Source organism: Saimiri boliviensis, chromosome 6, assembly GCF_048565385.1.
Source record: "Saimiri boliviensis isolate mSaiBol1 chromosome 6, mSaiBol1.pri, whole genome shotgun sequence".
Classification (NCBI taxonomy): domain Eukaryota; kingdom Metazoa; phylum Chordata; class Mammalia; order Primates; family Cebidae; genus Saimiri; species Saimiri boliviensis.
Genome location: NC_133454.1, coordinates 8,967,006 through 8,984,069, shown reverse-complemented (window position 1 = coordinate 8,984,069; position 17,064 = coordinate 8,967,006). Strand labels below are relative to the sequence as shown.

General features: G+C 35.7%; 1 protein-coding gene across 10 annotated transcripts in view; it reads right to left on the bottom strand.

Moving 5' to 3' along the window:
• Positions 1-17,064, bottom strand: part of SLC36A4 (solute carrier family 36 member 4) — a 186,646-nt gene that overhangs the window by 49,378 nt on the left and 120,204 nt on the right. For 7 of the 10 annotated variants that reach the window (XM_074400341.1, XM_010352279.3, XM_074400342.1 and 4 more), the window contains one exon: positions 14,520-15,664. In XM_074400341.1, coding sequence (XP_074256442.1) covers positions 15,357-15,664 — 308 coding nt within the window. In that variant the 3' untranslated portion in view covers positions 14,520-15,356. Of the gene's footprint in view, positions 1-11,056; positions 12,625-14,519; positions 15,665-17,064 lie in introns of those variants that run through there. The other 3 variants (XR_012517979.1, XR_012517978.1, XM_074400344.1) reach the window with 2 other exon arrangements.

Sequence of the window (17,064 nt, the reverse complement as noted above, 5' to 3'; positions counted from 1 at the left end):
ATCCCATTCATGAGGGCTCCACCTTTGTGATCTAATTACCTCTCAAAATCCCCACCTCCAAAACACCATCACATTGGGGATTTAGGTTTCCACATATGAATTTGCGAGGTGAGGCAATACAAGCAAACATTCCATCCACAGCACTTGCCCAATTGCCCTGTCTAGAACTTCCAGCACAATGTCAAAGAGAAGTGGTGAGAATGAGCAACTTTAACTTCTTCCTGATCTTTGATTTTTGGATGTAAAAACAACCTTGTCTTCCTGAGATAAATCTCACTTGGTTATGTTGTATAATTCTTTTTATATGTTGTGGGATTCAGTTTTCTAGTATTTTGTTGAATATTTTTGTGTCTATATTCATGAAGGATATTGGTTTGTAGTTTTTTTTCTTTTTGTGATGTCTTTAGTTTTAGTATAATGTATTTGGTGTCTGGCATCGTTGTATCAGTTTGGACATATTATTTGCTCTTCTGTTTCTTTGAAATAATTTGTAAAGGATTTGTGTTAATTCATTAAAACTAGCTCAGCTTTTAGAATTGGGGAGTGGGGTGAATGCGCATAGTTTTTCCATGAGTAGACCTATGATTAATTTCCCTATCTCTCGCTCCTAGTTTCCATACCTGTAGGTTTGGGGATCAGTGCTCCCCACAGTTCAGCTGAGAGAATTGGCTCCCGTTCCCACAGCAGCCCCTTAATGCTCACTTTCTGTGAGCTGCACTTTTTTTCTGCTCTGTTTCTATACTTTCAATGGTTTATCATATTTTGGTAATCTTTTATTTGCTAATGACTCTTCTGCAATTCTCTTTGCGACAATGCATTTATTCACTTTGATATCTCTACTGCTATTTCAAAGGGGACTCATGAAAAAGAAGAGGCAAATGTGTCCTGAACCGACCATTTAATCATGAGATGAAGGGTCAGTGCTTAACATAGAGATTAATACTTTGTAGCTGCTCCCTCAATGCTTGTGAGGTTGAAAGAAATTAAATATGTTTTATTGAAACTTCAGAAACTATATTATGTTGTTTGTAGTACTGTTTTCCCTATTTACAAAATTAAAATATCATTTGATTTGTTTTTATATCTCTGAACATGCAACTCAAATAATCATTACTTTTTTAGAAGTTTTCACTTAAATGATATATATTCTTTAGAAGGATTTTAATGATACATGTGTATACACATGCAGACGTGTGTATGCATCTACATACACATACACATATATATTCAAAACATTGTAGCCATATCGAATTAACATTGAAATTTTCATTGTAAAGTGACTTTTTATTCTTATTTGGGGATCTTAATTGCAATAAAATGTTATCAAAATCTAAATTGTCAAATAATTCTTACATTTAAGGAGATTTGGGATTGTTTGGTTTTTCTTTATTACAACCACAGAGATTTTAGATATCTGTTTTCTAGAGTCTGAATTTTGTTTCAGAATTTTCTTAATAATGAAAACCCTTAAAGACTTTCAGAAGTAATTTAGTCAATTCCTTTTGCCCTGAGCTGAAATCTTTAAATCTCTTGCAGGCATCTCAAGATAAAAGTACTCCATCTCTCGGTAAAACATTTCCATATTTATTGTACTCTTGAGAAATTCTTTTTTACATCTGCCCTGTTCCAATTTTAGCTTGTCTCCTTTCTTTTACCCCCTGACATTTTAAGGAGACAAGAACATCCTGGAAGGATTCACATAATCACCCAAAGAAGTTACGGCTTCATCATCTGACTTTTGAAAAATGCCAAGAGCTATTATCGTTAAAGTTAAATAATGCCATAGGATGATAATTAATTGATTTTTAACTGTTCAGTGTCATCTCCCTGCACAGAGAAGCAATGACATGTAATAGGTAATAAATTGGTTAAGGGCATGGGGTTTAGCGTTAGTCAAAGTTACATTTCTATCCTGGTTTCTCCACTTAACTAGCATGTCTCCATACTTTGTTCAGTCTGTTTCCTCTTCTGTAAATTGGGATCATAATGCTGCTTCTCTCATATAGTAGGTAAGACTTCAACAAGATACTATATATAAAGGGCCCCACCCATATAAAGGGCACCCAAAGAGCCCCATAACTATTAGCTTTTATTGTTTCTTTTCTATAGCAGAGCTATTCTATTAAAGGAGAGCATGAGCCACTGCACCCGGCCTGATTTTATCCTTTTAATGAAAAACGATAAAGTTCTATATTCAGAAGCTGTCATTACTGCCCTATAATTCTTTGCAGCTGTTCCTCAATTCACCAATAAACATCAAATGTTTATTGGTACCTTGCCGTGCTTGGAAGGACTTCTAAAATTTATTTCCGTGGCTGTGTTTCTTGTATGATGCTTGCTTAATTTTGTCAGTTAAAGTTTGAAGAGGAAAAAGTGCATGCAAATTTCAGTATCAAAATACACACAAGACATCGTTTCATATTCCTCTCCACTGCCACACAAGACATCACTTCATATTCCTCTCCACTGCCACACATCACTTCATATTCCTCTCCACTGCCACATAAGACATCACTTCATATTCCTCTCCACTGCCACACAAGACATCATTTCATATTCCTCTCCACTGCCACACAAGACATCATTTCATATTCCTCTCCACTGCCACACAAGACATCATTTCATACTCCTCTCCACTGCCAGAGTTTCTCCTTTCTTGTTTCAAATGTTAAAAGCTGAACAGACTGAATTACTTCCACCTTAAAAGAATTTTTCTAATTGACAAATAATAATTGTACATACTTAAGGGGTACATAGAGATGTTTCGATATATATTCTCCATAGTGATCAGATTAGGTAAATTAGCATATCCATCATCTCAAACATTAATCGGTTATTTGTGTTGGGAATGCTCAATACCCTTCTAGTTATTTGAAAATACATAATATTTGGTTGTTAACTATAATCATCCTACAGTGGTATAGAGCACTAGAATTTATTTCTCCTATCTATCTGTAACTCTGTATCCTCTAACAAATATCTCCCTTCTCCCTACTCTTCCCAGCCTCTAATATCCTCTGTCTTACTTTTTACTTCTATGACATCATGTTTTTAGCTTCCACATACGAGCGAGAACATGTGGTGTTTAATTTTCTGTTCCTGCTTATTTCACTTAACATGATGTCTTTCAGTTCCATCCATGTTGCTGCAAATGACAGGATTTCCTTCTATCTTTTTAATAATAAAATGTAGCCCCCAATTACTGTCCCTTTTTAGGTTCCATACTGAACCTAAATTTTAATAATATAATGTAGTCCTCAATTGTCTCTTTTTAGGTACCATGTTGAGGCTGCTTGGTTTGGATTACAGTGCTAATAAGATTAGCGTCTCATCTGTTTTAGTCTCTTATGAGTCATTTTCTTCATTAAGGGAATGGTGGGAGGCAATGTGTGAGAAGAAATTTTATTGTCTGCTAATTGCATATCTGATTCTGGCTCTTTGATGTTGATCACTGAAAATGAATGGACAGCTTACTCTGAGCCCGTCACGACTAAATTCTCAAACTTCACCAAAGATGCCTCTAACAATGGCAGAGTGCAAATGTGGGTTCTCGGGAGTCTATAGGATAACTTAAATTGGAATCTTTAAACTCAAAATTTCTTTGAATTATCGTACTTCATTTAAAAAATTCACATCCTTTTTAGATCTTAAGCAATAGCATTATTGTTTTTTAGTATAAAGTAACATTTCCTCTTTCTGGGCACACAGACTCTATATCCCAGTCTCCCTTGGAACTAATAACACAGGCCCATATGATTAGGTTCTAGGTAATAGAAAGTGGGTAGAAGTGAAGTACCGCTCTTATAGGCCTAGCCATAAAAGCCTGTGCATGATTGCCTGTCCTTTTTTTTCCCTCATCTATGGGGACCCTAGAAGCCACATGTTCAGTATGGTAGTGATACAGGTGCAAAGAGCCGAGATTGTGCATCCCTATGTGGAAGCAAGGAGCTCAATAATGCAGCACATTGTCACATGAGAAAGAAACTTTTAGTGTGTTAAACCACTAGGATTTTAGGGTTGGTCTGTTATAGCAGCTATATTATTTTCTTTCTTTTTTTCACAAATATCAGTGAACTCTACTAGGGTAACCATTGAGAGAATATGCCCAGAATACTACAGGGGGAAAATGCAATATTTTAGAGCTAGTTTGGGTTGAAATTTTGGCAAGTGAATCTTCTTGTCAAAAAGAAAAATTATTTGCATCCTTTGGCAGATTTAGAATAGTTTCTGACCCACTGCCCTTCGGTCTCAATATTTTATTAAAACATGACGGATAATGCCATTTCTTTTACACTAATGTGATCATTTCTATCACTTATATATTAAGTCTCAGAAGATTAATCTTCCTAATAATTGCTGTTTTCATCAAACGCAAATCCTAAGACTTGTAACACTCCCACTCATGCACGGGTTCTCAACACATTTCCAATTGTCCCTGGCCACAACCAGGAAAAATCATTCAAGGGTGAGCTTTCACCATATTCAGACATTGTGTAGCCCAGATAATTCCCAGACTCATTTATTCAACCAACAATCTCTCAGCAGCAACAATCTCTCATATTTTTGTTATACCCAAACCACTTAGTAGTTGCTAAGTGGACTCTTGGACCATTAATTTTAAGTGAACAGAAAGAGGCATGATAAGTATTTAAATCATAAAAACGTAAGGCAATATTAAAGGTAAGAATAGTTGTTTCATGTCACTGGAAGATGGCTGACCTCACTATTAACCTTTCACTCGGTTTTTGGCTAAATAATTGAAGCATGAGGTTCTACATGCACTATGTTTCTTTCCTGCCTCTTTATTGCTACTCAGTTAAAGTTTCAAAATTACAATGATAGGTCATTATGAATGTGAGCAGGTGATTAAAGGCTTCATCTGATAATTCAGTTATCAGAATGTTCTCTCAGTCCAGCTCAAACGTGGACAAAGAATGAATGAAGAGATTTATCAGTGAGTAGTAGTACCTTGAAAACTCTTAAGTCCATAATGGTTTTACTTGGGCTTAGTGACAAACTCCTAATCTACTCTGATTACATTTTACTCTATAGAGCAGGGGTCCCATGGCCCACTGGGAACTGTCTGCACAGAAGAAGGTGAGCAGCTGGCAAGCATTACCACCTGAGCTCCGCCTCCTCTCAAATCAGCAATGGCACGAGATTCTCATAAGTGTGTGAAACCTATCATGAACTGTGCAGGGGGACGTAGGCTGTGTGCCCCTTATTGGAATCTAATTATGCCTGATGATCTGAAGTGGAACCATTTCATCCTAAAACCAAACCCCCGTCCCCATCCGTGAAAAAATCGCCCACTGGTGCTCCCTGGTGTTAAAAAATGTTGCTGATCACTGCTGTAGAGCAATTCTTTGTTTTATTGTGGTATCTTGATGTATTTTTTTAAAGCATGCCCAAGATTTCATTGTTTTGTTTTCTCTAACAAGAAAGAAAATAGTCCAATATTGGGAATAAGTCAAATTTCTAGTGACTGAGGCACTGGTTCCACAGCTTGTTTTGTTTTAATCCTGACCCTTTATCCTCATCATTGGAAATTGGCAAAAGCTTATCCCCAGAGTGATAAGTCCTGGCTTGTCAAGATAATTAAGGATATTGCTGAGATATACCACATTTGAAGTGATAGAAATGGTCTTTATTGGCATTATCAGTGTCCTGGAGAAATTTTCCCAGCCATGGTTTTTCAGCTCCTAGGATGATTCCCTCTGGCAACCAACATTTTTTTCAGTGAGGAAAATGTATCTGTACTCACTGCCCATCTCCTGGCAGAATGTGTTGAAAGGTGTACACTCAAGAGCTGCAAGATGATCAGAATTCTTATTTTCACTATTTCCTTGAACATTTCCGTCAAGAGGTACCATGGTAGACTGCTAGTTAACCTCTGAAAACCAAGCAGTATGTGGATTTGCATTTAGGGGCTACTTTCTTAACCTTGCAATAACCTGGGCCTCTGTCAGAACTGAGTACAACACATCTTTTTCTGTCTATGTAGTGCCTCCAAAGCAACTTTAATTTTAGAAAATATCTTCTATGGTTTGGGTTTTCTGTATCACAACAACCAGAAGCCATTAGGTAGTTTTTATCTACACAACACTGACTAAAAAAGCAAAATCTCTACCAGTATGCATTTGATGGGCATCATTACATGTGATTTCCAGCAGTTTGCTTCAGTATAATACTTACCAGCCAGTAACACTGGGTGGCTAGTTTTCCAAGCATATCCTAAAAAGGGAGACTCAGATACATTTTTGCTGTGCAAAGTGTTATATTGATACCTCTTGTCTTCTTCCAGTGGCAAAATTAATCTGTTTTATACTAAAAAGTACTAATACTTGTTGAGGTAAATTTTTTTTCTACAGAGCACACTCTGCTGTATGTGCAAACAACACACACTTAAGCAAGGTCTCATGAAAGACAATGCATGGAACCAGAAAAACTGAAGACCAAAAGACCCAATTCCCTCATATTTTAAGCCATCAAACAAATCATTTTCAGTGACATTAATTCCCATTTCCAGATATTCATTGTGATCCTTAGTTTGTACTTTTTGAGCTCTTTCTATAAAATAGCCACCTTGGCTGGACCACATTTCCCAACGTATAGAGATTCTGATTCTTGGTTTGCATTGTGTAGGGCTCAATTTATGACATATACCACAATGCACTCAGACAACAGGTAGGCTCTCAGGACAGCCAGGGAATGCCCTCTTTTGTGAGAAGATCCCCCAAAAACTACTGAATAGACGATTTTTTTTTTGAGACGGAGTTTCACTCGTTACCCAGGCTGGAGTGCAATGGCGCGATCTCGGCTCACCGCAACCTCTGCCTCCTGGGTTCAAGCAATTCTCCTGCCTCAGCCTCCTGAGTAGCTGGGATTACAGGCACGCGCCACCATGCCCAGCTAATTTTTTGTATTTTTAGTAGAGACGGGGTTTCACCATGTTGACCAGGATGGTCTCGATCTCTTGACCTCGTGATCCACCTGCCTCGGCCCCCCAAAGTGCTGGGATTACAGGCTTGAGCCACCGCGCCCGGCTAGACGATTCTTTTACATGCAGGAAACACTTAGGCATCAAAAGTTTAGAAAAGTATCTCAGCTCTGGGTGTTATGCTTTTGTCTTCTTAGATAGAAAAGGATTACTTGCATTCCAGATTACATCTAATTTTACAAACAAGGTGTAGAAAGTATAACTAGTTTATTTCCAAAATTTAATCTGCTCATGTAAAACATGAAAACAGAACGGGATGTGAGAGTTTTTAAGTCTTTTCCTTCTTACAGACTTTACATACATTACTGAATATGTTTTTAAGGTTTGTCTGATTCTTAGGATTTTTCTGTAAGACACTCAGATGGGGATGCCTTTGCCTTACAGTATTGTATTATAGCCCGTTGAACTAGCATACAAAGTGGAAAGAGCGGCCACATTTGTTCAACAAAACGACACAGGGGCAGAGGACAGACAGCACAAAAAGCATGGCTTTGCCCCTGCACTTGAAGATTTTAGGTACAGGAGCTCTAACATGGGCTTTTGTCAATTCATTCAACAAAATTTTTTGAGTGTCTGCTATGTGCTTAACAAGGCAATGTATTTTCAGAATTGAACATAAGTGATCAAATTACCTCCCTCATGGAGATGATATTGTCTAGAGAAGGACAGAGAAGAAATGAAAAAAATGAAGGAATACGTAACTCACTCTAGATAGAGGTAGGGATGTATGTGAATGCTTCCTAGTAGAAGAGCCTCCTAAACTGAATCTTAATAATTGACCAGGAAAAAAATGGAGGAGGGAGAAGGAAATCATTTTAGCATAAAGTGGTGGAGTCACGAAGATGAAGCAGAGTGTGTGTAGTGTGCTTGTGTGCTGACAACAGTTTGGTGTTGCTGTAACTTTTAGGGTGATGTAGGGAGTGAGGCCAGCTATGGTACCACATTAAGGAGCTTGGTCTTTGTACAGTTGAGACTGGAGAAGATAGTAGATTTAAGACAGTGACAAGATCAGATTTTCAAGTACCTGTTCCGTCTTCTTGTGGGGTACTGCTGGGTGTGGGAGGTACAAAGATAAGAAGACACTACAGGTCCATGATCTGAGGTGCTGACTTCTGTACTGCCCACCACCTCTTTTTTTTGTTTTTGGTCTACTTTACTTTCTTACTCTACTGTAGACCTGCTCTCCCTTGATCCACACCCAGCATACCCTTCCTCCCACTTCAGTGCAGGTTGGGCATTTGGTGGCCAGTCCCTGTCCTTTTGCACAGGCAGAGTTCCAGGATGGTGAATAACAAAACTATTTTATAACTCCTTTGCAAGGCTGACGTGTTAGCTTTAGGTTCTATCATTAATACCTGCTAGTCCCATGCTTCATGGCACCAGAAAAACTTAAGACCAAAAGACCCAATTCCTTCATATTTTAAGCCATCAAACAAATCTACATTTACAGGGAAACTCAGAACAAATTAATTCTGGGTTCTCTATTCTGTTCCATTGATCTATGTGTCTGTTGTGCATTGGTTTTTAAAGAACACATTTGTGTCTGTTGTGCATTGGTTTTTGAAGAACACGTTTGTGGACCCCTTCCTGACACCAAATACAAAAATTAACTCAAGATGGATTAAAGACAAATTAACACCTAAAACCATAAAAACCTTAGAAGAAAATCTAGGCAATGCCAGTTAGGACACAGGCACAGGCAAAGATTCCATCAAAAGCAATTGCAGCAAAAGCAAAAAATGACAAATGGGATCTAATCAAACTAAAGAGCTCCTGCACAGCAAAAGAAACTATCATTGGCGTGAACAGGCCACCTAGAGTGGGAGAAAATTTTTACAATCTACCCATCTGACAAAGGTCTAATATCCAGAATCTACAAGGAACTTAAATAAATTTCCAAGAAAAAAAAAAGCGACCCACTCAAAAACTGGGCAAAGGATATGAACAAGACACTTCTCAACAGAAGGTATTTGTGTGGTCAACAAACACATTTTTAAAAAAGCTCATCACCACTGGTCATTAGAGAAACACACAAATCAAAACCATAATGAGGTACCATCTCACACCAGTCAGAATGGCAATTATTAAAAAGTCAAGAAATAAAAGATACTGGTGACGTTGCAGAAAAATAGGAATGCTTATACACTGTTGGTCGGAATATAAATTAGTTCAACTATTGTGGATGACAGTGTGCAATTCTTCAAAAATCTAGAACCAAAAATACTATTTGACCCAGCAATCCCATTACTAGGTATATGCTCAAAGGAATATAAATCATTCTATTACAGAGATACATACATGAGTATGTTCCTTGGAGCATGCTTCACAATAGTAAAGATACGGAATCAACCCAAATGCCCATCAATGATAGACTAAGAAAACGTGATACATATACACCATGGAATACTATGAAGCCATAAAAAGGAACAACACCATGGAATACTACGCAGCCATAAAAAGGAACAAGATCATGTCTTTTGTGGAGATATGGATGGAACTGGAAAACTGCTATCCTCAGCAAACTAACAAAGGGGACAGAAAACCAAACATCACGTTTTCACTTACAAGTGGGAGGTAAACAATAAGAACACATGAAAGGGAACAACAAACACTGGGGCCTGATAAGTGCAGCAAACCACCATGGCACACGTTTATGCAACAAACCTGCACATCCTGCAGATGTACCCCAGAACTTAAAATAAAACAATGCACAACCTTTTCCAAAGAAACCTTTCGCAGTTTTTAAAGAACAGAGTAGTACCTTGTTTTACCAATTAACGTAGTATTAGCCATCTTTATTTTTTTTCCTCCAGCAAGTACCCCACAGGGCTTTTCATTGCAATTTACAGGCACCTAGTCCATCCTATCTCTCTCTCTCTCTCTGTGTGTGAGTGTGTGTGTGTTGTCTTTGTGTTCTTTTCTGTTGCTTGCTAGAAGCATGTACTACTACTAAGGCTTTATCAATTTCCTGTTCCTAAAACCATTTCTGTTTATTCCTCTCACATGCCTCCTTTCACTAGTCATTTAAAACTAGTAAAACTCATTTCCTTATTCTGACACTATGGTTCCATTTTCCACATATCTCCGTGTCTTGGCCCAGAAGCATATTTTGCAGAGCTGCAATTAAAATTTAACTTTAGGCAATTTTTAATTTCCCAAATTATTAGTCCTCAGTATAACTTTGGTGTAATTTACATAATCTTCATTATGATCCCCCTCTTGTTGAACATGTAGCTTGTTTCCAATTTCTCACATTAAAACATAATGTTGTAATACACCTTTAGTCATAGCATCTCTCTTCTGATTTTTTTTTTTTTTTTTTTTTTTTTTGAGATAGAGTCTTGCTCTGTCACCAGGATGGAGCACAGGAACGTAAATATTGGCTCACTGCATTCTCCACCTACTGGGTTCAAATGATTCTCCTGCCTCAGCCTCCCAAGCAGCTGAGACTACAGGTGCCTACCACCATGCCCAGCCAATTTTTGTATTTTAAGTAGAGACAAGGTTCCACCATGTTGGCTAGGATGGTCTCCATCTCTTGACCTCGTGATCCATCTGCCTTGGCCTCCCAAAGTGCTGGGACTACAGGCGTGAGCCACCACGCCTGGCCAAACTGTGATATGTCTTTATGCTAACTTTATAAGAGTAGGATTACTGATGCAAAGGTATAAATATCTTTATGATCTTTTACCACAGGATTGGCGTAAGGCTTTCCAAAAGCATTATTCCAATTTTGTAATGCAAACAAAATGATTGATACATATTCTTGACCTTACAAAAACAGTAAATTAAATCATGAATGCAGCATCTGCAGATGGCTTATCCTGCATTCATGCTGCAGGAAGTTCAGGTCACAGTTTTGAGTTTGTCCTTTTATTTTTAATCAACTTCTGCTCTTAAATCTTAGAAGTACATATTATCAACTTCCAGCATAACAGAGAATTAACCATAAAGACTGATTAAAATGTTATTATGAGAATATTACACTAGTGCCATTTTTAGCTTATGACACTTATCAATGTCATTTAACCTTATAAAAGAAAAAATTATCTAAAAGGCAACTGCAAGCAAAATATTTTATTGAAAATTCAGAAAAGTTACTTTAAGACAGATTTTTTCATATTCTGTTATAAAGAAAAATGTTAAAATAATTGACTTGAATGCAATGATATTTCATCTTCAAACTAACAAAATCATTTTGAAAAACAAAAATCAACCTACAGCTTAATTTATCCAGAATGTAAACACGTATTTTCATATCTGTTATAAAGAAAACTCTACTGAAGTATTTTTAGCGTGTTCTTTTCAAAACAACTTCTGGACCCAATTTAAATAGTAAATTAGTACTAGTATCCAATTCACATAGATTACTGATTTGTGTGTGTGCACTCATGCATGTAGGAACTAGCTAATTTTAATATGAAATTCTAAGAATCAGAGTGATCTGCCATTTCACTTATCATAGGGCAATAAATACCATTTCTAGACATTTCTTAGGCATGTTTCCTTATCTCATAGGTCAAAATTAATCAAAGTTTAGCCTAGTAAGTGTCAGAGGCATAAACATGACAAACCATAATTCTGGCAAAATATTAACTATTACAGCCAGGAATTTAATGTTAGGAAATATATTACTATACTTTTCAGATTCAAGTTTCTCAAATTTTCTTATTAGGGAAAGCTAAGTGAGCCAAAAAGATCAGATTCATTTTTTAAAAAGTCATTATTTTATATTATTAATGTTCTATATTTTTACCAAATTATTTTATTCCTTAACATACGGTATTGAGCCACTGATGTCATTTAAATAAATTTATTTGTTATTTACATTAGCTCTATTTCAAATCTTCTCCCTTTCAAATGAAAAAGAAGTCAGGTCAAGACCTAATTTGCGTATACTGTCAGTAAACAAAACTACTACTCAGGTGCTGTACTCAAGTCTGTGAGAAGACATAAGCTATAGTAAGACTTGTGCTTTGCCACAGATAGAAATGGCACTAATATAATACTTTAATATTTCAAGAAATGTTTTATAGTACTTTGCAGTAAAGAGATTTTATGTAACTACTATGAAACTGCTAAGATTAGACACTTAGGAAATTCAAAACGTACATTGACATACAATGCTTGTAAATATGTAAGTGCATTGTCTAGGCAAGAGGGAGAAATAATTTTAAAAATACGACTAGATATAATGTGGCATTTGCTAATACAGACTTGTTTTCATTTGGTGACACCGTCGAAACAGTTTTTTAACCAAGAATACACTGTAGCTCTTATTTTCTTAACTGTGAAAAAAATCTGGCTATGTGGGGAAAAGAAGATCCTCCAAAAAAAAATGTCTGAGAACTAGCATTTTGACAAGTTGACCCTGATACTGATTAAACTCTTGGGTATAAAGGAACACTGATAACTGAGTTGGAACAGAGCTCATTAGAGGTAAATAAAACTTACTTTCTTCCCCCTCAGTAGCAGAAAAGGCTCTCAGGCAACTGATTAACTTTCAGTGAAGAGTTCTTCACTGTCATGGCCGACAAAACGCTGAAGTCATTGTAGTCACAATGTGATGATCCAAAGGCGATGAGATACAAACTTTGACAGGTGCAATCACTCATTTCTCCAGGCTCCCAAAATAAAAGCAAGAGCTGGTATAATCAAAATATCATCTCCAAAATCTTTAGGAAATTTTACAACTCATTAAAACTAAATTTTCAGAGAAAAAATTACCCACTGGTTATTTTCACACAAAAAAGTATCATTAAATACTCTTAATAAGAATACATTTATGCTTTCCATCTAAATAGTGTTTCTTGTTGAGAATTAACACTTTCTTCCTTTTTAGCCCCTCTTCTTTTCTGCAACTCAATTTTTTCTTGTATTTAAAGTATTCATCATTTAGTGAATATTATCAACCAGGCTTCCTTCAGCAATTCTTAAGGGAAGGAAGCCTGGTTGACAACATACTCAAGATATATTTGTGCTGAATTTAAAAATTATTTATTGCTATGATCAACTATTCAAATTTCATTGCATTTGATGAATTCCATAAAGAAAATAAACAGGCCAAAATGTAAAAATAAAATAACACATATAGACTAGAAATGTTATCTTAAAACAGGTGAAAAAAACCTAATGCTGCTTTCTATTAAATAATAATTTTCAACTCATTTTATATCAAGCTATAAAGTTTTTTAAACATCTAATTCAAGATTATGCAATATTAGTTTCAGTTAAGATTCATTTTCCTATAACTTCTGCATTCTCTGTGACTAAAGGCTCAATGTAACAGATTTGATATAAAAGTATCTCAAACAATTACTGGTGATACCTAATGTGAACGGTAAAAAAGTTTTGATTCTTATGACTTCATACCAAAATAAAGCTTCTGATATATCTTTAGGATTGTATTTGATGACCAGTTAATGATATAAGCAAGAAATATTTGAATGAAGTTAACATTTACATATAAAAATAGAGTATAGAAACTATAGTGATCTTGATGGTATCTTCAAGTATAATATGCTAGCAAACTAGAGTATCACCGGCTTGGGTAAACAGTTCATGTTTTAAAGTATGAATTTTTTTTAAGTCGAGAGACCATTCTATTCTCAATAGTTCTCATCTTCTCCAAGAACTGAGAGATTCTTTATCTTGGTTAGTAATTGGGCTTGAAAAATCTGGAATAATAAAATTTATTTCTCTGAAAGAAGCCCACAGTGTCTCAATATTTAGTAGGCAGTTTATTATTATCTTGATTTTTTTCTAAGCATGAATCCCTTTATGATTTATGCTTATTGTATTTTTTTGTGTTTGTTTCAGTTTTAAGAGTTGAGATGTCCCTCAGTTACTTTGGCTGGAGTGCAGTGGCAAGATCATAGCTTACCACAACCTCAAACTCTTGGGCTCGAGGATCCTCCTGCTTCAGCCTCCTGAGTAGCCGGGACTACAGGTACACACCATCACGTCAGGCTAACTTTTGAAAAATGTTTATGTTTTATATAGATAGGGTCTCACTATGTTGCCCAGGCTGGTCTCAAGATCCTAGCCTCTCAAGTGATCCTCCCAACTTATCCTCCAGAGTAGCTGGGATTATAAGCATGGACCACCACATCCAGCTGATTTTTTTTTATTTTGCTCATAATAAATAAAAGGTTGTGATAAGAAAAGCCACAGGGCTGGAAAGAGTCCACGAATCCTCTATTTTTTTGAGGTATCTGTTTTCTGCCATTTGGGAAGATGGTGCCTACAAAACCCAGGAAAGGAATGAAACAATAAAAAAAAGCTCAAGTCACAACTAACATAGCTGGGCACACAGTTTACTAGCCAGCATTTTCAACAGCAAGTGGTCTCTATTTTGTTTTAAAATAACATAGCTTCTTTCTCTTACTGAGGTTTATATGGCCAGGGTGAGACTTCTTAGAGTTCCCTGATTTTCTGCTCAAGTCACATATACTATTAAAAAAAATGCACATTCGCTTTCAAAGTATTAAAATACAATTAAATAGATTCAAGACTAAAATTAAGCTGAACATGATTTATTCTTTTTCTTAAGAGACATGACATGAAAAATAAAACATCCTGGCCTGGGAGTCAGAGATTAGGTTCTCTTGATCTCAAGGCTGAGTGGTCTTGACCAAGTTACTTAACTTTTTTGGGCCTCTATTTCCTCTGAAGAAAAATAACGGAGTTCCACTGGATAACTTTTAAAGTCCCTTTTCAAATTTCATTCAAACACTAAGTCAGGTTCTTGAACAGTGCCTCTTGATTATGAAGATCAACCACCATCGATAGAGTATAATATTAATTTATTGTTTGCAATTTTCTGATGCTTATGTTAATGAGAGTTTTCTACATTTTCAGGAGCTAATCATTGTTAGCTGGCTCACTAATAAAACCATAACTGAGATTCTTTTCTTTACATTATACATAAAGTTTACTTTGGCATTCACAGGGATGATGTGGAAAGACCTTATTGTTATATATGTTCTTATTTTATTGTCTTATTGTTGAAATCCTATTTCCCTCTCAAGTTACTGGCAAAAGAATAGCATAAAAGAGAGATATCTTGGTTATTTCTTACTGAGATAAAAGACTAACAGAAGTATTTTTATTCTTTAATTTTTTTTCAATTTTCAGAATTAATTTTTTGAAACTATTGCTAACACTTAAAACCAAGGATTTGTCATAGGTTTACCACTACTGGTAAAGAGTTACAATTACTTCCAAAATATTAATATTGTGCCAAAAGAAAATGGAGTTTGTTACCATTTTTAAGTATATGGCAATGCATTTTACTAGTTATTTTGGTAATTTTCAGAAATGAGACAAAAATAGAAGACTCATGATTCTGCTTTTACTATTTCAAACCAGATGTTAAGCAAGTTGAATTCAAATTTAGAAAAGGACTTTGTGCAGTGCCAGTTACAACTGTGGGAGCGGGATAAATAATTTCTTCAACAGTTACATATGTACCTAATAAGAAACCAACAACTCCAGTGAATGCTATAGAAATATTTTTCAGGATCATCCATATGTTATAATGTTCCTTAGAAAATGTAAGAATTTCAACCAAAGGTGGTAGGATCAGGGCCAATGTACTGCTGCTCACAGCTCCAACGAAGGAAATCACAATGTCTAAACGAGGAATAAGAATTGCTCCGGCACCTAGAAAATGAAAATACATATTTTTCTTATTTAAATGTTTATTACTTACATGAATACTAGAAGTCAGTATTTTCAATACTGAAAGTAATTACGAAAAATAATTAATGAAAGTTGGACTACTAAACTATTACCTGTGGAAAAAATCTGCCATATTTTGTTCTAAGCTAGAAAGAGACAGAAAGACCAAAATATGAGTGACATTTCCTAGACTTTAACTTGTCAACAGTTTCTTATGAAAACAACTTTTACTTTTTTACTTTAAAATTCTGGGCAGAGAAATTTTGATAGTTTATTTTCAAAGCATTTACATTACTTTGCCTGCCAATACAGCTCAAAAATGCAAAAAGGTGGAGTGGTGGGACAAGAATAAATGGGAGGGAAGAGATAGCTATTCCTTAAAGTAGAATTCCAAATTAATCAAAATAGAAGGAACAACGGAAACAGAAAAACATTAAATAAATACCACAATAATCACTGGATAGGAAGAATCATTGAAGAATGCTGAAATTAGTGGGGAAAAACTGGATGAGATCTGGATAGTTACAGACTTTCAAAATATCTTCCTTCAAGATACTTATTAATTATAAAGGGAAAACTAGTACCTTTACAGTAGAGAAATATGTCAAGAGACCACCTTAACATATGTAAATTAACATCACCAATAAGACACTGATATTATGATGTGATACACTGAGACGTGCACAGCATCATTTCCGTGGGATTCTTGTTAAAAATCCTTCAACCTAATCAAGTAAAATACTTCAACCTAATCAAGAGAAAGCATCAGAAAAACTCAAATTGCAAGAAATTCTACAAAATTACTGACATTTTCAAAGTGTCATGGTCAAGAAAGACTAAGAACGTCAAGGACAGTCAATATTGGAAGAAACAAATGACTACGATAGCTAAATTCAAGTGGAACGATGTCTTACATCCTGGACCAGAAAAGGATTTTCGTGGGAAAACTGGTAAGATTATAATAAGGTCTATTAAGTAGTTAATGGCATTGCATCCATGCTAATTTCTTGGTTTTAATAACTGTACTGTGTTTATAGAAGCTGTGAATATCAGAGGAAGCTGAGTAGAGGTTTATGGTAACTACTTTTGTTTATAACCTTTCTGTCTAAATTACTTTAAAATGAAAAAACAAAAAATAGTACTCCGCTATTGTCAGCAGAGTTCCAAACTGTTGACAAGTTTTCTGCAAGTTCTGGTCTGGCACTTTCTTGATCTTATAAAAATACATCAACAGAAAGTTTCCAAAAACTAAGACATATTCCTTCTTTATTTGTCCTTAAACGTTTTGTTAAATGATTTGTTGAGGGTTTGCAGTTGCCACCAGAAGTAACAGCTGTGGTTTGCTCATATGTAGGCTGTGACAACTATATCACCACTGCTAC